The sequence below is a fragment of the Excalfactoria chinensis genome, chromosome 4, assembly GCF_039878825.1.
Source record: "Excalfactoria chinensis isolate bCotChi1 chromosome 4, bCotChi1.hap2, whole genome shotgun sequence".
Lineage (NCBI taxonomy): Eukaryota > Metazoa > Chordata > Aves > Galliformes > Phasianidae > Excalfactoria > Excalfactoria chinensis.
In genome coordinates, this window is record NC_092828.1 from 72,529,310 (window position 1) to 72,549,457 (window position 20,148).

General features: G+C 44.2%; 2 protein-coding genes across 4 annotated transcripts in view; one reads left to right on the forward strand and one right to left on the reverse strand.

The window, feature by feature from the left end:
* Positions 1 to 15,690, forward strand: part of NXT2 (nuclear transport factor 2 like export factor 2) — a 68,725-nt gene extending 53,035 nt beyond the window's left edge. For 2 of the 3 annotated variants that reach the window (XM_072334306.1, XM_072334307.1), the window contains exons 6-9: positions 4,123 to 4,252; positions 10,422 to 10,508; positions 11,430 to 11,574; positions 12,476 to 15,684. In XM_072334306.1, coding sequence (XP_072190407.1) covers positions 10,491 to 10,508; positions 11,430 to 11,574; positions 12,476 to 12,654 — 342 coding nt within the window. In that variant the 5' untranslated portion in view covers positions 4,123 to 4,252; positions 10,422 to 10,490 and the 3' untranslated portion in view covers positions 12,655 to 15,684. Of the gene's footprint in view, positions 1 to 4,122; positions 4,253 to 7,483; positions 7,552 to 10,421; positions 10,509 to 11,429; positions 11,575 to 12,475 lie in introns of those variants that run through there. The other variant, XM_072334305.1, reaches the window with a different exon arrangement.
* A 2,092-nt stretch (positions 15,691 to 17,782) lies between these two features.
* Positions 17,783 to 19,405, reverse strand: KCNE5 (potassium voltage-gated channel subfamily E regulatory subunit 5). The gene has a single exon (XM_072336129.1). It carries the CDS (start codon positions 19,264 to 19,266, stop codon positions 18,955 to 18,957), a length of 312 nt encoding a protein of 103 aa, XP_072192230.1. The 5' UTR covers positions 19,267 to 19,405; the 3' UTR covers positions 17,783 to 18,954.
* Positions 19,406 to 20,148: the final 743 nt, after the last annotated feature.

The window sequence follows — 20,148 nt, forward strand, 5'->3', positions numbered from 1 at the left end:
CTGGCACTGGAAGTTCTTCTGCATGCCCTATGTCTTACTTCAGTAAACTTTATTGGAGAATATACTTATAGTACAAAGTACAAATTAGAATCAGCTCATTTTGTTCCTCTTTATTACTGAAAAGCCTTCTGCTAATAGGTGTGTGGGTAGAAACTTTTCATACTGTTCAATCAGCTCTGTTTATTTGTATTTGTTTCATGGGTGTGCTTAAGATCTCCCTGAGCCATTTGTAGGTACAGAGCAACACTCCCTCTGATACTCACGTTTATCCTTTGGGCTCTGAACTGGGTGCCCTGTTGTTTCTGTCTGATCATGTATGTTTGTGGCTAGAAGGAACAGAGAGAAACAAACCGGTTGTGAAAAACAAACAGAAAAATCCCAAATATTCAGGTCTATTCAAACTGATACACACAGGGTAAACCAAATGCACAGTTTCCATTAACAGCTGTTGCAGGACCAACCAGGGGATCTTGCACCTGTTTTGTGAGTTCTCCCAGAATGAAAGTAATTCTTTATTTTTTCTTTTAGAAAAGTCATCATGAATTTAATACGCAGGAATAGTAACTAGGGGAATATCCCACACCGAATAATAGAACTCTTTTAAGTTACAGCACTTTTGGTACCTAAATTGCCTGGTATTTTTACTTTGTGTATATTGGTCATTAATTTGAAATTGCTCCGATGCCTATTGATTAGTTTCATCTGAAACGCAAGCATCTATTAAACAATACTGATTTTTGCATCACCTTCTGGCCAGGTAGGTTAATTGAGCGGTGCTTGTGGAAGTTATTTCAGATACTGTCTAATATTTGCCTTCAAAGAGCTGATGGAATTACTTGACATTTAGCCTACCTGCTAAAACTGCAGCTCAAGCAATGAGACTGTGTAACTCAGGCACTGATTTAAGTTGCATTTTGAAGAAAATTTGTTTATTCCCTGGTTTGATATTTAAGCCAGATCCAGTTTCTGTTGGAGACAGTTGGAGTTTTGCCATCGTTTTAGCAGTTTACTACTGGACTATCGCAGTTCTAGGGAACACAGCGTAGCACGGTCCTTGTAACTTTACTGTTAGAAAACCCTGCATTTACAGCAGTGTTATGCATTGCACGTGACCTTGGGGCACATAGGTCAAAATAGTTTCTTTTAGTTCTGGATTTTAGTACAAATTCAAAACCTAGTGCAGGTTTCAGTCAGCACTGAGCAGTGTGCTTATTTATCAAATGACAGGTGTCACCTCATTAAGAAGAAAGAAAATATTCCTAATGCTTCACCTTCTCAAATATCTATGTGAAAAAGAGGAAGCATTTTATCAGTTACTCTCACTGAATATTCCCTGCAGTCTTACATCTATCTGTAAAGCAGTCTGGAAGAGACAATGTGTTGAAGCTTCCTTTGGAACAGCCCCTTCCCAGGAAGCACACTGTAAGATGTTAACTACAAACTGTAAAATGACGGACCATTTCTGCAGAATAATAACTGTTTCCCACCATCTGCTGAGATGTAAAGAACGATCAGTTTTATCTATGTACTGAAAACAGAGGAAGAGATGAAAAACTATTTCTCCTTTCTGTGGTTAGTGTTCTTACATCTCACGACCAGCTGTTCCACTGTCAGCACCTTGCTTTTCAATCATCTTTCTTCAAATACAAGCATTTATTAGTGAAGCAAGAGCTACACGAGTCAATTTTGGGGGGTGATAATTTGTATCTTGTGTTGTATCTTGTCTCTTGGGTTCTTTCTTGCAGTTGTGGTTGCTCTGTTGTGGTTCATTAGGTGGCTCCTGGCATTTGGGCATTTCTCTATGGGCTTAGGCCTCACTTTACTCTGCTCATGCAACCATTAGGATAAGAGAAGCAGGTTGCAAAGTCCAATACAACATCTTTTCCTATACAATGTACAAGTAACAAGTAACACAGTAGTTAAAAATAGGTGTGCTGGCTTTGCCAATGAAATTTGACTGTTTTCCAGTCAATGTCTTATCGTCTATATAAAGGATAAAACAGATTCCATTATATATCCCTAGAATAATTTGTTTATACTCGTGGCGAGAACTAAATTAAGCTACATTAAAGTTACACTTTCCTTGTGTAGGAAAGTGCTGAAACATGAAAGGGATTTATATAAGCCAGATTTTTCAGGTGAGGTAGCTTTCATAAGCAGTCTTTGCTATCCACATTCCCATAGTGGGAGCAGTGGACTTCATTCTTTCCTTCGTTCTTTCCAAATTCCAGCTTCATTGCCTTAATTGCAGAGCTTTTGTGCCAGATCAGCTGGCCACAGAGCTACTGTTCAGGTGCTCAGACAAAACTCTCCATTAAAAATAAAATAAGGTGATAAATCTGTTTACTTCCATCTGGAGGTAGATGATTCTTTACTGCAAAATGATTCTTTAATGGTCACAGGATAAATATTACACTGAAGCCTACCTATGGATGCCCAGCATTTAAGTCTAAGCCAATGGTAAATTTAGGTCAGAATATGCTACAAACTGACCTGATCTATTCTCAAAAAAAAGATGCTTTGCTTCTCAAAGCAAATGGGCTACTGTCCATTTATCAGTACAGCTGTAGCTCTTGTTTCATTGGTGTCATGACCTAAGGAATCCTTTAGGCCATGAAAAGAGGTAATAGTTCACTTCTCAGCCTTTTGAAAAACACAGCAGAATTACTGGGAAGAAGGTGGAACTTTGGAAGGCTTCGCAGAGTTGGATTGCACCACAGCCCCAGATCCAGACTGCACAGGTTTTGTATTTTCAACCTTTTCTAGTGTAAACTCAGATACCAGCAGTAAAACATGCTGAAGGATATCACATTAATATGGATCTATTTGCATTTGAGCTATAAGCTCCCTCTACAGAAAAGAAATATCAATACACAGAAACAGAAACAATTCTGTTTATCAGGAACAATTCTGATTATTTCTATTAATACAACCGTTACAACTTTTCTGTGAACCTCAGAAGGAAAGTAAATTAAAAGCAGAGATAAACTTAGCTAAAGCCACAAAAACATGACAGCAGAGCGCCTGTTAAAAGATCTCTGCACATCTTTTGAGATAACCTAAACCTAATGTTTGCATTAGCTCTTTCCTTAGCTTCATAATAATGTTAAAAGTCTCCTGTTGCCTCCAAGAATCACACCGGCTCCAAAAAATACGTGTTTGGATTTAAGAAATCAAATATGGAATGTAGAACTGATATATATGCAGGGTCTGTTTGCTTGCTTTGTTGATTGATTGATTCTATGACTGTATGATTCTATTTCTAGTTGAAGAACATCAATCTTTTTGGAGGAATTTCTTAACTTTCCTGCTAAGCGGAGTTAGAGTTTCATATGAATTTGCCTACCTGTAGAACCAGATTTTCCAGGAATGAAGCAACATGGAACAAACTGGGAATAGTGTGATTTATGAGTAAATTTGTTTGGGAACAAAAGACATGCAATAGTATTCAGGCTTCTTAGGATTTATAAGCACACAAAAAAGGGATAAATATCAGATACTCCATCAGGGACAGAAGGAAGGGAAAGAGAGGGGCAGTGCCTTTCTCTCAGATCCTGACAGACCCATAGTGCAATTTAGAGTGGGTTAAAAAGTTGCGTTGTAGCTCAGATTTTTCCTTCTAGTTTTCTGTAAGTCAGGAAAACAGAATGCTATCTGCATTTTAAATTGAAGTACTATTCTTTCTTCTCTGAGCCTAATAAATGTCTTATAGAGTGACGTCTAGAACTGGGCTTCCACTGTGCTCCAAAAAGTGCACACGATTGCCAATATTTTAGATATGGAATTTTCCCTCAAAATACAGTCTGGCTACTTAAAAGCAGTTTATGTAAGGGGAGAAAGAGAGGCTCGCTTCTTCCCAGGATTTATTAAAAACTGGGGAATACAGGATGAGATGTGAAAAAGGACCAGCCAGCCTATTGCAGCTGCAGCACTTGCAGCCCCTGATGAGAAATAATTATGGAGTGTACTGGTTCTGCTGCACCCAAGTTAAAATAAACTATGGCTGCATGCTGCAAGTGATGCTTATAAAATCCTCTTGTCTGCTGATGTCTATGGTACAATGCATCATATGTTTCACATGTGTTGGTAACAGATATTTGCGATGTTGTTTTGTGTATACAGGACACAACTGTGAGCTGGTGCTACACGGCAAAGTGATGCAATATACTGCTGAAGCCATTGTCTGAATTTCAGTCTGAAATTTTGAGATAAAAGGACAAATGCAAAGAGAACTACCCGACAGGTCTGAAAGGTAAGGCTATAGGCCCCTTCTGGCTAGTATACAAATACACCTATGTGTACATACACAGATTTTAGTTATCAGCTTGCTACCTTGAGCTATCATGGAGGCCATTGTAATACAGATCTGTTTACCCAGCTTTTACTCACATATGGCTGGATTTTCATAAGAGCTCATGTACCATTTCATTACCTAATGAAACGGATAGGATTTTAAAATTTCCTCTATCGACCACAGTGACACTTCGAACCAACCTGTTCCAATGATTTATCCCCCTAGGGCGTGCTTTGACATGGATTACGTTCAAATAGTAATTTGTAATTGATCTCTCTCTATATCCCAGTGGGTCTGCCCAATGGTTATCAGTTCAATATATAGCAAGACCTGTTTTTCTGTAAAAAACAGGAGGGTTGTTTACTGGGATAAGTGTAATTACATTCTACCAGGTCTGGTATGACAGGAATTTGAGGTGGAGCAGTGCATAGTCCAGAGTCCTCCTGGGACTGTAACAAACACAAATTCTGCCTGTGTCTATCCAGAGAAACATGTTTCTTTTTTCTTGAGAATAAACTGGCCAAACCAGACCTTCTTAAGTCCACTGTGGTTTAATAAATCCAAAATCCAGCCTTAGCAGTACTTTCTTTTCCGTCAAAGTGTGAATATTCCCAGCACCTGAGATCAACTCCTCACTAAAATCAGTGGGTCCAGTTGTTGAGTTCTCATTCAGTCCTTTCTCAGGCAAAACACTGAGTCGTGATCCAGCTTTGTTGGTGACACATCAAACACAGTCTATCTGGATTTGGCTAGTGTCAGTTGCTTCTCTTGTTTTAAGAGGCATTTCCTTGAACTTACCTACACACGGCTACAATTACTTGTGCATTTTGAGAAGTTTAACAAAAGTTTTGAGTACCACATTTCAAAAGACTCAGTCACTGTTCAGCAAGCTTCAAGGTCATAGAGAACAGCATGCCTTTGTGTCGCATGAGGGCTCTCATACTGCTTTACCAACTTGAAGCTGAAGTGCTGTGTGAATCACTGACCTTGAGGGAATCCTTCTGGTAAACATTGCTGTACCTGCTAAATCTTTGAGCTGTAATTGGACGTTGTTAACAAGGATGCTGTATGTGGCATTCAATCAAGGAAGGCTGATAAACCACTGCAAATGAGAAAGCGAACCTACCAGTTTAATCTTAATCGCCAACACTGGTCATGGATCACTGCTTGTTCTGTTTTTTTTCTTCCAGTAGAATAGTTATTCTAATTTGCAAGAACGCTGCCTTCTGCTTCCTCCTGAATTTGCCCTTCAGCATGCATTTGTTGCAGTAACATTTTGAACCTGCCGAGTTGTTATTAAGCATTCTGGACCCTTTTGATCTTTCCAAAAGTATTTCTTTAAGTGATATTCATGTGTGCTGTGTATCTCATATTTCTAATCAGTCTTTAAGGAGTTACCATACTGCCTGCAAACATCTTACATTTCTTTCTACTGCTTTTACTTTTCAAACATTGTAATGATGGATTTCTGTTTCTTGGTTTCTGTGTGGACCTAAATACATTTTGGCCACCGTGTGCTGCTCTCACAGTAACGTCTCACATACAGCTTGATGTTAGGGAAAGAATTTTCTTCTTGTTTTCCCCCATTAGAGTGTCCCAATATGAAGTCATTGCTCTAAAGTAATATCCAGAATTTTGTGTCATCTTTAGAAGAAGCTGAGAATGAATTTCACACCCGTCTGTGTCTATCATTTGACACTTCACTGAGTAATGACTGGTGCCAAGGCAGGCAGGCAGGCAGGCAGCAGCATGGGGAATCTCCAAGTTATCCATCTCCCTTCCTTCCAGTGGAAATTCTGCAGTGAATCCTGCTGGAGAAGCAGGATTCTGATGAACTGGTGCAAAAAACAAACAACAAACAAACCAACCAACAAAACCCTCCAGTGATTGCACTGCAACAAGTATTTGTGAATGAAGTAAAAAAGCATCTCTGTAGACAGAAATCCTGATGTGATAGAAAGGCTTTTTGAACAAACCAGCCACTTCAGTTTTCACTATTGCTGGTTTTATTCCTTATATGTTACTTATTTTATCAGGGAAGACGTAGATAAATAAGAGATTAAAAGGTCTTTTTTCTCAGGTTCTTTACTCATGCTGCTGCTGAGCCGTTCCCTTTGCTGCCTGTACTGGGATATGCAGCATCTGCCATAGCTGCTGGCTGCAGAGGTATATGAAGGTATTGAGGTGGTTTTCATGTAAAATATATCACTGTGTGTTTGAAAGACAGAGAACTGCGCATAGTCTGCCAGCAGAAAGACCTTTGCTAAGCCTGTTTCAGGCTCCACAGGTGCATATGAGTAAATGAGGGGGTAATGCAAATAAGTATTTGTCACAGCGCTGTTGTTCTGTGCAGGCAATTCACAGTCTCTGTAATAACACAAACGTAATTCCTTTGCTCCACTGGGATTTATAGTGGTCATTTCCTACAAATTGAATCCACAGAAAAGGAACGTGGCGTTGTACTTCTCAGACACATTGGCACTCACATGAACAGGAAAAAGGATAGTTCTGTTCTATATACATATAGATATATATATGAGAGAGATTATGAAGCACTTGTATTAATGTAAAGCAAAGAAGTAACGTGGTGATGTAGCGACAGACATGAGATTTCAGCCGTGAAGAGTCTGAACTTTCCTGTGAAGCAACCTTTGTGGAGCAGATGTTAATTCAGCGGGTCACGTTGTTTCTCGGCGTTACAACCCCTGCACAGCGATGACAAATGAGTAGGCAGCTGACACTGCTGGACGCGATTCAACCTACCAAAGGGCACGGCCTCACATGCCCTGACCCAAATTCCTCGTCCTCTCCCCAGCGGTCACCGCCTGCACAGAGGGGTGCGCGTGGGGGGAGCGGATCTGAAGCAGGTGGAAAAACAGAGACGGCGTGCGGACACAGAGCCCTGTTTGTACACCCGCAGCCCTCTAGCAGAGCTAAGAGGCAGCGACGGGCAGTGAGCGCAGCGGCAGATCGTGTTCAGATCTCAACGGAGCCATGCCGGTGTTGCTATGCTGCACGCTACTCAACCGCGTTCGGTTCCGCACAGCACTCAGACAGCCGTGACTGCGGGAGCAGGGCGGAAAGGTTGGGGGCTCGGGACTCGAACCCGCGTCCTCCCGGCAGCGAGCGGCGGGCCGGAAGCGCTCTGGCGGAGCGCGGCCGGAAGTGGAGGCCGTTGATCGCAGCGCACTTCCGCCGCCCGCCTCGCGCCGGGAGGGGCCCTCCGCGCCTGCTGCCGCCTCATGGCCGCCTCTGTGGTGAGTCCGCGCGTCCCCCCGCCGCGCCAGGGAGAGCCCGGGCTGGGGCTCGGTTACCGCTGCGGGGTCGCCGCGGCGGAGCGGGAGGAGCCGCTGCTTAGGGCCACGGTTATGAGGCGGGGAGCCGCGCGGCCTCGCGCGGAGGGGGCCCGGAGCGGAACGCGGGTCCGCCTGGCCTTCTCCGTCCTGGGCCCGACCTCGGGCTCCGCGCTTCTGGAGATGAGGGGATGCACACGTGGGTCAGGAGGCGGCGGGAGGAAGAGCGGGATTGTGGGGAGCTGCTCAGTCCCGGCCTGACTCTGTGCTCGAGGTCGTGGGCTTGTGAGTTATAGGGGGCCTGAGCGGGCTGTGGCTGAAGGGCTTCGGGCCCTAAATAGGTGGTGGAGGATGAAAGAGGAAGCTGGCATTTGGGAACTGTCATCAGGGTCCTCAAAAAAAGAGTAGTAATTCGAGTACGATATTCTCGTTCAATGCCAAGGAGGATTGTCGTGAAGTGGTCAGACAATGGAGCGGGGAGGAACGGAAATCTCCATCCTTAGAGATGCTCAAAGCATGACTGGAACCAGGACTCTGAGCAGCCAGGCCTGACTTGGAAGCTAGACCAGACCTCAGAGCTGGTCTTTGAGTGAGAGGCCAGATCAGACGCCCTGCGGAGGGTTCTGAATATGTGTGCAGGGGTACAGTTAAAAAGAACTTGTTTTGAGTATCAAAACTTAAACGGTTTGTTTTCTGTTTGACTTAAATCCCTATTAAGTCCCTGAAGACTTTCAAGGTGAGGCTGGATAAGACCTTGGGCAGCCTGATCTGCTTGTGGTGCCCCTGTTGATTGCAGGGAAATTGGACTAGATGGCCTCAGAGGTCCCTTCCAACTCTTTAAGGATTCTATGATTACACATTACAGGTTCCCTAACTGCTCTTTGCTTTACCCTGGTGTTGCTCTGTTGGTCTTCCTCACACCTGTTCCGTCTGTGCAGTGTATAACTGGCATTGTTTGGCTGCTGGTTAGAAAGCGTGTGTGCGCAAATACAAGCTGATGGAGTGATAACAGCCATCTGCCCCAAATAACTAACCAGCCAAGTTATGATTACTGCTCCCCAGTGGGTGCTCTGGCTCCCCTTATCTCACAGTGCCACAGTTTCTGTTGGCGCTTGCAGGAATACAGTGCCTTGTTGACTGCTATGGCACTTTGGCTTGAGAATTGGCCTCTGGGTTCAGAAACTGTTGGAGGAGATGGGAAGGCGAAGAACAGTGTCATGTCCTTCCACGGGGGATTTAAAATAAATAGGAGTTACTGTAGAGTAAGCAGAGTTTATTTGATATGCTGGTGAATATTTTGCAGCATGGGAATTTCTCCAAGTAAATGGGTTTCTTGGGGTAATACTGTAGGAACTGGCAGTAGTTTTGGTATATGTTCATTAAAGGCTACCAAGAAAAATAATGGAATTGCGATGTGCTGATGGAATTGTAAATGTTGAGAGTGTGATGCTGAATTAGAAGAACGGAAAATTATAACATCTTAAATAAAACATCATTACAAAACCAAATTAAAGATTACAAGTAGGTTGCTGTGTAAGTAATGCCTCCAATGTGCAAAGAGCACAATAGCGCTATATGATTGAACAGCTTTTCAGCTACAAAACAGTTTTCCAATACAGTCACCACCATTAGCTCTGCTTTTTCACTAGTGATGAACAGGAGCCTGCATGCTGAGCTTCTAGCATCTGTACCAGCGGAGGTGCCCTGCTGTCACTGCCACCACTGCAGGAATGCACTGCCCACCCTTCACTGTGCTCACACCCACTGTTTGCTAGGCGGTGGGTACCATGTTTTTGACACAGAGGAATTCAGTTCCACTCCTTTGCTTCATCCTCAGTTCCGTGTCAGATGCCATTCCATCAAACTGCCTCTCTGCTGTTATCTGTCACACGGCAGCAAAATGTAATGGAAAATTGGGAAGGCTCAGCCTCTGCTGCCATACCACCAACATCCTCCTCTGACATGGTGGGCCAACATCACAAAATAGGAGGCATTGCTTTTGATTAGTCCTCATAGGTCTGTAAGCAGGAAATTGAGATATTGCTGTTTGGGGTCTATAAGAGATCAGGGACCAAACAGGTAAACAAACAGAGTAAATTACTAAATGAGACCCCAGTGCAGCATTGTGACAACAAATGCTGATACCTTGGAATGATTAAAAAAAGATGTGAGAGGTGCTTAGTTTTTACTTGTGTTGCAGAGCTGGAGAGATGAATAGATTCAGCATGCCTGTGGGCAGTCTCTCTCCCTAGTATATATCCGAGTGGAACTATTAGTACTTTTTGCATATATCCACGTGTGACTGTGAATGTATCTCTCTTTCTATAGGGATAATTTGAAATACCTGTATGAATCTGTTTTTAAAAAATCAAGTGTGAGGTGATGTGATGGAGATCCTATTCATTTACAGCAACACGCTGGATACGTTTTGTTCCTTTCCTTCAGAACATCCATCACAGAAAGTAGCAGCTCATTTCACTGAGTGCTTGTGTGTTCACAGCGCTTCAACCAGCTGGAGCCTATTTTTCAGTGTAACCATTTTCAATTTAAATACAATAAATAAACCAGCATTCAGAGCTGAGTCCTAAAACTGGAGCCTTGCTGGAAGCTGATACAGTACCTCCAGGAAGTAGAAAAGCAGTTTCCAATCAGTTTCAGTGTTGCTTGACATCATCTTTTAGTGCGAGTGAAGAATATAGTGATTTTGGTCGCTCACTAGCTGGAGCTACAGCTTAGATGTCTAGTTTGCATAAGACATAAATAATAATAATATAATCAAATGTAAAATTTAAAAATACTTAAGCTTTTTATTTGTCTTTTTTTTTAACCTCCAGGATTTCAAAACCTATGTGGATCAAGCCTGCAGAGCTGCAGAAGAATTTGTCAACATTTATTATGAGACTATGGATAAAAGAAGAAGGGTACGTACACGTTTGACCAGTACTTTGAACTGTTCTGAATAGTTTCATGTGCTTTTCTAGCTACCATTACACTTGAAAGTAAGTACTTCAAGTACGTACGCTTGAAGTCGGTTACTGTGAATGGCATTGGAGTAGAGATCTCAGCTTGGCCTCCTGGGCTGCCCTGCATAGGGTTGTTTTGTGTTACTGCAAAGCATGATTCGGAAGGGGGGCGTTTTAGGAAGTACCTCACAGCACAGTAGTTCAGTTGAAATCCAGATACATGTTAGAGGTACAGGATTTGTTAGCTGACCTCTGAGGTATAGCGTATTGTAATTGTAATTTTTAAAATGTAGGTGAACATGAAAGTATCAGCAGCTGCATATTGTGCTGCTTAGTCATATTGTGCTGAAGCAGGGTAGGTACAGGTGTAGCAACAGCTTGCATGAGAGCTAGTCACCCATAAGCTACAGCTTATGAAATACTGAGGAGGTTCTGATCTGCTGCTGCATGTAATTGTCCTCTTGCATGGTTTCATTGCTCCCAGTTGTTGTTTTCTTTACCTGAAATCATGCTTTCTGACTACTCGTGTTGCATGTGTGTGCGCACAAAATCAGTGATGAGCTTATTCTGCAAAGGTGATGTTTTCCTTTCGTTAGCAAGCAATTTGGGTACATCGCTAGCTTTGTTAAAGGAATGTCATCAGTATATAAATTTAGAGGCACGAGTTGCTTTGCAAGTCATAAAGCAAAGTATGCTTCTGTTTCAATTCTTGTTCAGGAGCACTACTTTTTTAAAGTTAATAATTGAGGAGAGCGTTTTATTTCCTCAAGAGCAGAATGATTGGTGATACGAAACACTCTTTCAACTCCTATGCTGAGATGTTGTGTGCTGTATGTGCTCCCCCTCTCTCCTCAAAAATGCCTGTTTGTGATCCCTCAGGCTCTGACCAGGCTGTATTTGGACAAAGCAACGTTAATTTGGAATGGTAACGCAGTCTCTGGACAAGAGGCGCTGAATGAGTTTTTTGAAATGTTGCCATCCAGTGAATTCCAGGTTAATGTGTTGGACTGCCAGCCTGTTCATGGTAAGCTTCTATTACTATTTATTTATTTAGTCATTTCATAACTATTGATAGACAAGTACAACTATTACAGTACCCAATATTTCTCTAGGGACTGTCTTATCAGTGAAAATATTGAGGGTTGGAAGGTTAAGCCGTGCATAAATAAAGCACAAAACCAAGAGGTGCAGCAACTCCACGTTATACGGGAAAATGGTTTTTTTTTTGTTAAGATCGTGTTCAGATGTGTCACATTTTCATGTATTGAGAAGGTTGAGCTTAACAGATGGTGTTGTCCTTGACAATGTGTGAGAGCTGAGAGACCTCTGCTGTAGCCTTTGGTACTGCCATGCAATAGAATGTGGGACAAATCACTGATCTGAATGATCTGCTCTGCTCTGACTTCTTTACATCTTGAATAGATGTGAAGTTCATCTGATTTCTAATTAGCGATTGCTAAAGAAATGCTTACGTAATTGAGAAGTTAATAAATGACTTCTAAGGAATATTTCTGGAGTATAAGAAAGGCAACAGCCCGTGGTCAAGCATGCTTGCTTTCCTCTGCTGTAAAAGGATACAAGCTAATAGAGGAGGGAAGAGAGAATGTGTATGCAACGTGCTAGATATGTACACGTATCAAACAGAGAGAGCTTTTTCTAAAAAGAAGATCAGGGGATTTTTGTAGTGCTCTCAAATGAACAACATTAGATGGAAATGTAAAACCCATTTAAAAGTGCTGTTGGCGAGTGAATGCACCGTTGTCTATAAGGAAATGATGTAAGAAAGCTGTATTTTTTGTGGACCTGTAACCAACCGCTAGCCTGTAACTAGTGTAACAGAATTGAATAAAATATGTACGTTTCCTATTTCTTTCACCTGTTAGTCTTTGTTTGGGTTGTTTTCTTTGTTTTTTCTTCCTGTGAAGAGCAAGCTACTCAAAGCCAGACAACAGTCCTCGTGGTGACTTGTGGGACAGTAAAATTTGATGGCAACAAGCAGCGCTACTTCAACCAGAACTTCTTGCTGACAGCACAAGCCACATCTAACAGCACAGTGTGGAAGATCGCGAGTGACTGTTTCCGCTTTCAGGACTGGGCCAACTAGTGAGGACTGGCTACGGGAAGTGACCTCTCATTCCACGTAATGAAGCTAGCTGTTCAGTTGGCCACTCTCTGAGCGTGGGCTGTGCTCAGTCTTCATGTTGCATCTGTCATTATGGAAGGTCTGCGGATGTCTCAGGCTCAATCCCAGTGACCATGGCTTTTTTAATAAACGATCTGAAAATGTAACGGGTTACTCATATTAGTTGAACGTAATGAAATGCTGAAGGAGTTGAACCTAAGGAAACGCAGAAGGTAATGAGCTGTATTGGAATCATTCCTAAAATGCCTTACGTGCAGCTGTGCTGCCACTTACAGACTTTTTGTATGTAATGCAGAAACTTCAAACGCAAAATTCTCTTATTGTATACTTCTGACCAAACACGTAACTGCTTCAACTTGAAAAGCCCTGTTTTTACAGTAGCATCTTACCTCTTTTGAAGAAGATGCCTGCAACATGTTTATAGACTCCTCAGAGCTTCCTGCTCCTGGTTGTCAGCAGCTTGTGAGGATTGGCGATGATTTCTACTCTTTGTGAAAGTTGCAAATACAGCCTGTGAGCGTATAATCTCTCAAATAGTCTGTTGGAAAGCTAGTGTTACCTTCATTGGTATGGAAGGACTGTGTCTTGTCAGGTTTTTTTTTTGACTTAAGCATCTCAGAATTTGGTGGTTGTTAATTTATATTGATCCATATTTAGGGAATACTGAATAACTCAGAACTTCAGTGCCAACGACTCTTGTCAAATACTTGTGAAGGACTTCAGCCGCAGTTTTGATTTTGAAGTCTTGACATGTAAGAACTAGGTCAGTAACATCATTTCTGTCTGCTCTGTCAATTCTGTCACTGTGAAGGACGGAATCTTCTTCCCATCTAAAGTCTGCAAGTTTTGAATCCCTGTTATCTTTTCAGGAAGTATTGTAATAAAGAAAAAAAAAGACACTAAAGGTGTGTATTACTGTGAAGCCTTTTTTCTCTTCAGTACTGTTATTCAGAACAGGTTCTTTGGTTACTTTTAACTTGGCAAAAGAAGCTCTGAACACAAGTACCATCTTCCTTGCCTGCAGATTTTTCTTACAGTTTTTGTGTTTCCCATATTTATTCATTCTATTGTATTTTTTTCCTTGCTTTAAACAGTAGCTTTCATAGAATAGTTTTTGTGGGTTCAGGCTAGAAGATTGCCCGTCTTAACTTGGGAACTTAGAAAGTAAATCTGAATATGGATGCTTTTATGTAGTTATATGTGTGATAGTACACTTGTTTGCTACTGAAAATACGTGAGGGGAAATTGTTAATACTGTTGCAGTGACAGCAGCAGCCATCAGGACTGCAGCTCACTTAGTTTTATCACCTAAATTGGAAAACTGTGAAAATGAGCAGTATCTTACCTTGTATAAAACGCTTGTGGTTGGCATGATATCCTATAGATAATATGGGATACTTAAGTGAAATGGGTGGCTTTATGTAATTTAAAGGTACCTTTTACATCATTGGATGTACATTGGAATTGGTAACCTGACTTATTTCAGAAGCTGCTGCTATCCTGAGTGGTTTCTGAAGCTACTGTGTAACGGTTTCTTTTCAACCTGGTTTCTGCAAGCAATGTAAAAAATCTTGACGATTGTAAATACTGTAAATGCGTTGTTATATCTGTATGTAGTGAAGAAAGGGTTGCTTTATTCACTGTTTGTACTTAACGGAATATGCAAGGTTTATATATTTTCTTCGATGAGTTTGAGAAGAGAACCCTCGGTTGCCTGTTTCTCATATAGCACTGCTGAACTGATGCTGGTGTGCTGTGCTTTTCTTTGTTCTTCATGACATCGGTAGTGTTACAGTCTGCTTACATACACCAGACAGGTTTTGTCTCTTGAAATGTAGCGATGGGTGCACCTGTAACATTTTGCTTTTAAACTCTGAATACGTTTGCCAGGACACACACTTATACTTGCACCTGCTTGTTCTGGGAGTAAGTACCTATTGGATGTTTGGATCCAAGTTCTAATTTGTATACTAATTTTCAAGCTTTTTTCTATGCAGAGTGGGAGATTTTGAATATCTGAGACAGTGTTTTGATTGGTTTATTTCTATTGATTATTTTCGTGCTATTTAAATATACTCCGCTTTTAAATCTGGCTTCTGCAATTAATATTTAAGAAAAAAAAGCACCTACCTACCTGAAGTTTTTTGTGAGAGGCTTATTAACTGTCACAGAGCCAGTTTGTACTCTCATTTAGTAAGCTGCATAGTTGGAATTGGACTTGGTGTGCACACAGGGATATTGGGAGGGAAATTTATTAGAGGTTGATTGCTTTAGTCTAAGGGAAAGTACTATCTGTGTGCTGTCTATCTACAGCCAAAAACCTCTTTCCAGGTAGCTGGATAAGTTAGGGATACTGCAGCTTGCTACCACTTCTGTGGTGAAGTTAACAGGAAAAAAACCCACAGAGCTGCTTTTTATTCCATTACATACCAAATCAGTCTTGACTGTGCAGTAATATCTGAAGTTTACACCAAGCATCCAAGAAGTGAACATCTTCATGCTCTGTAACCAGGAACTAATACTAGCAGAGTTTTGCTTGATCCCAAGTTGGTGATGTACAACCAGACAGTGAAACAAAGCCAGGTGAAGAGCTGAGCACCTCCATGTACTAAGCTGTGGCAGCTGAAGTCTTGGTAGATGTTCTGTTTTGTGTGTGTTCCCTGTGTTGTCTCTATAAGTCACTGTTCTTAATGTTGCTTCGTTATTCTACCATACTGCAGTTCAATTGACCGGAAATACTTGTACTGTTTCTTGGAATGGAGAAAAGCAATTTGTTCTTGTGGTACAGATGACACTTTTGATATGCATACATTTCATTACCGTGATGGGGGAAAAGCACATTATAAAAGAAATGCTGTTTTATCAGCACTTGAGTCTATTTTGTAAGCTTTCAGAGTTGTTAAAAGACCTCTTGTAAGATTCCATTTTTAAGAGAAAGCCCCTTTTTTTTCCTTAAGACATTTTCGTAGTTTGTTCTTAAGAAATTAAAAGTCCAGGAAATAATTTGTGGCTTCTTTATCTTTACTGCTTGTGTTCTAGATATGAGTCATGTGTTCTGATCGTTGCAGCTGGTGCTGGGACACTGCAGAACAGGCTATGTATCAGAAAAGTTATTTGGAGTAATCCTACAGCAAGTACCTCACCAAGAGCACTGTGAAGCAGTGAATGGTGTTGAACTGGCCAGAGCATCAGTCTCAGACTGATGTTTGTCTCGGAATCATTAGCTCACTGGCCTGAAGCAGTGACTGAGCACCTGGTGCAGGGGCATAGCCAGCCCTGGGAGCACAGGTGGAAGCAGTTCACCAGTGTGACCAGAAGGGGTGGGCCCAGGCCACCCCTTCCTGCCCCCCCACCCCAGTCTCTCAGACCTTATTTAAGGGCTGGCAGCCACAGGGGGAGCAGCTGTATTTGGAGATTGCTGCCTTTGGAGCATTGGGTGAGCCCTGATTCTCAGAAAGGGGTAAGTCTCTGTTACCAGGTTGGGACCGCTCTTCTTGGGTGATCCGAAGGCTGTTGCTGTTGCCTATCCTTACATCCTCCTATAGAGAATTTACTGATGTTTTGACTGCTGTCCAACAGATATTTGGATGAAGCCAAACAAAACTTGTTCCAGAATGTTGGATTATAAATATGGAAGTATTTACAATCTGAGAACATATCGTTGAACCTCTGCTCTTTCTGTGCTAAGAAGAAACAAGGCACTTGATTAAGGAATGTTTCATGTGGTAACTCAGATGCTTCATTCACTTCATTTTGCTGTTGATGTTAAATGATGATGGTCACTTAGTGTGGATGGCTTTCAATTGCTGGTAATGGAGATGATGGTAGTGCAGGGTTGGTGTCCTGCAGGAGCAGGCTGAGGGCTCGGCAGAGCAGCAGTGCTGCCCAGAGACTTGTTCTCCCCGACATCAGCCAGCCTGGTAGGGCTGCGGGCACGCTCTGCAATGATGGTGTGCGGTGGCTTTCACTGGGACCAGGATCGGCTCCCAAAAAATGACCTGTTGCTGAAAGCAGTAGAAAATGCATGAGGCGTCATTGTTTTTTAAGGTTTCCAACCAGCAGATAACGTGTTATTTAAACTTCTGGTTGAAGTGTAACTATGAGGCAGAATGGATGGATGGATGAAAATTGCAGAGTGCTGCAGTTGACCGAGACCTGGTGATTCTTTCAGGTGTTAAAATGTACCGGTAGGACTGCAGGTAATTGGAAGTAGGTGCTTTGTTAGTTCCTTGGCAGGAGATTTTGTGCCTTATTTACTTGCAATGTTTTCACAAGGGCTGCCCTTCTTTTAGACAGGATCTAAGTGTAGTGTGTCGCATGTTATTTGGGGGGTGAGCTGTGGTACAAAGCTACGGAGTTGGTGGTGTTGGTTGGATGCTGATGCAGAGGGACCTCCACAGCTATTGTGTGCTAATCTGTAGAACAGAGCAGTGGAAAACAGTAACTGGTACTAAATAAAGCACATTGAGAGCACATCTAAATGTCGAGTGTGCTGAAGCTTTAACACACGGATGCCCAACCTTTTGGGCCACGCTGAGTGAAGAGGAATTGCACTGGGCCATGTATATGCAGGTCTCTGAAAGTAATGCCTTCTCATTATTTCTATAGAAGCAATGAATATACAAAGAGCGCAGCAACTGCTTGATAGAGCAAATTCTTAGCTACAAAACACTGCTTTTCATCAGCAGTGAACAAGAGCCTGAGTGCCCATCCAGATCTGCACCCATGGAGGTACACTGCTGCTGCTGTCACTGCTGCAATGCACCGCCCACCCCTCGCTGTGCTCACACCCCTTTGCTTCACCCCACCTCATGTCAGACACCACTGTGTCACTCTGCCCCTCCGCTGCCATCTGCCACACGGCAACAAGATGTAAGGAGATACTGGGGAGAAGGTTCGGCCTCTGCAGCTGTACCACCACTGCTGCCTCTGGTATGGGCCAGTATCATAAAATAGGAGGCATTACTTTCAGAGCAGCCCATGTAAAATATATACCGTAGTCAATGTGTATAAATAGCAAAACTTATTTTCATGTTTTTATTGAAGTATTTGTTTAAGCCATAAAGCAGATGGGATCTGTGACTGTGCCAGAGCAGCGTGTCAGGCCCATTCCATGGCGCTGCCTGCAGCTCTCAGTGAGCTCGTGGTGGTTGTTGGATTTCTGATGAAGTTTGACTCCTGTGCTTCCTCCTGGAAAAGGGCTGCTCGTGTTCTGTCAGAAAGCAATGGACGTGATGGTGGATGAGGGGTGTTCTTCTCTGGTAACAGAGGGCTTATAAAAGTGAAGAGACGTGGTTGTGTTGTTGAGCTCAGTGCCCGATTGCAGCTCTGTACGTTGCTTTGGAAAACTCCCAGGTCATGGATTCACATCAACTGAGAACGGGGTTGCAAAGATGAATTGCTGATTCCTGCTGGGCTGCTCAGCGTGACGAGCTGCTGCCATGCAGTGCAGGGCTGGGGGTGGACATAGGCTGGGCTGTGCCAGCTCAGTGTGTGCAGGTCTCACACTTAGGCAACAGTGGCAGCCCCTTCCCTATCCTTGCCCAGCGCAGCTGAGATCAGCGGTAGCACAGTGTTCCTTCACTGGGACAGGACTGGAAAGGTTTGGATGTGTAATGATTCCCTCTTTGTTATGGGGGAGCATTGGCTGTAGGCAGCTCAATTTTGATTGCGCCGAAGGAATTCCTTGCAGAAGATCCGATGTGACCGAGGCCCCATTGCGGTGATCCCGGTGCAGTGGTTCGTCATGTGCAGCTCCTGTAATTTCAGGGTTTTTGTAGAAACAAATAATCAAACCCCTCATCACCTCGTGCAGCCCATGTGCGCCCATTGCCCGCTGCGTTACAGCGCAGCCAGTGAGATGCAGCAGCTGCCAAGTTGAGGAAGGGCTTTAGAGCCGCAGGTTTGCTGTCCGAAAGCACGGAGCGGCCGTTAGCGTGGCTGCCCGCGGCATCAGCGGTGCGGTCAAAGAGCGGCGTAACACGCGCCGATGTTAAGGAGGGAGGGCTGTAGATGAGATGTAAGGATAAGCGCTGAGAGGTCTCTGGACGCACGGCAGCACGGCGCTCATTGCGGGAAGCAGTGCTACCCATCCCCCGCTTACAGGGCAGCAGGACCGCTATCCGTAGGACCGCTATCCGTCGTCCCGCCGCCCGGTGCAGGACGCGGCGTGGAGCCGAGCCGCGATGGGAACCGAGCTGCGGCCGGGGCCGTCCCGTAGCGGTCCGCGGGTCCGAGCGCTCTCCGCTCCGCCCCGCGTGGTCACAGCGGCCGCTGCTCCTCGGCGGGGCCGCCCTCCTCGGCCACCTGTCCCGGACCGCCGCGGCCCCAGTCGCGCTCGATGTAGAGGTGGTAGGGGTCGTGCTTGGATTCCAGCTTCCGCGAGCGGGTGTAGGCCAAGATGAGCCCCCCGGCCAGGCAGCCGTAGAAGATCATGATGAGCAGGATGTACAGCGAGGCGTCGCCCCCTGCCCCGCGCTCGGCGGCGACCGCGCTGGCGTTGGCTCCGCGGCGCAGCTCCCGCAGCATTGCGCCCAGCAGCGCCTGCAGCCGCCGCTCCTCGCTGCAGTTCATGGCACGGCGGGCGGAGCGGTGGGTACCTGCGGTGCCCCTGCAGGCTGCGCCGAGCTCGGGGAGAGACGCGCTGATCCGCCCCGAGCGCGGCGATAAATGGTGCGTGTGAGAGGGCTGAGGCTCCGCCCGGAGCCGCCGGGGCTCTACGTCCCTCTCTCCGTTACTGCTGTCTGCATGAGGTCCTCCCTGCGGCGCTGCCACATAGAGCAGAGCGTGGTGCTGGGGGGGCACGTGCCACATCCTCACAGAGCCGGGGCTCATTCAAATGCGTATCCTTATTCTAGAAAGGAAAACGTAATCCAGTTCCATTTGAGAGATTCAGCTGGAAGGAGAGCAGCCCAGATCAAGTAGAATTGGAGTCATTCAAACGGTAATTAACTGTAGAGTGTTGTTGGACCTGAAAGGTTTGGGTGGTGAATATCAGTGGGCTGGTGTTGGGCTGCTCCCTGTGTGATGGAGAGAGACGGACTAAGGCTGTGGTACAGGGAAGCCCTTCACTTTTTTCTCCTCAGAGCTCTGTGCCCATGGCTGTGGATTTCCCATGTGATGCCCTCACGTGTCCCTGTTCCCAGCTGTCTGAGCTCAGTGGCTGCTGTGCTCCCAGGTGGCTGTGGTGGTTGTGTTACAGGGGCACAGCCTGTCCATTTGCGGTCAGCTGTGTGTTCCTGCTGCGTGTGTAGGTGCCTCGTTTTGATTTTCTTTGCAGAGCCCTTTTACAAAACCGCATCCCTTCAGAACCACGTTTGAGTAAGGGATGCACAGGCATCTCGCTTCATCAACACCAAAGGGAGGCGTGCCATGGTTGGTCATTTCTGCTGCAAGTAGAAGGAAGGTGCTCGGTTTCATTGTGTGTAACCATTTAGAACAGCAAGGGCAAATGGT

Bases quoted from the DNA above. Each gene is read 5' to 3' on its own strand.
- KCNE5 (XM_072336129.1), bottom strand. From the start codon at position 19,266: ATGAACTGCAGCGAGGAGCGGCGGCTGCAGGCGCTGCTGGGCGCAATG.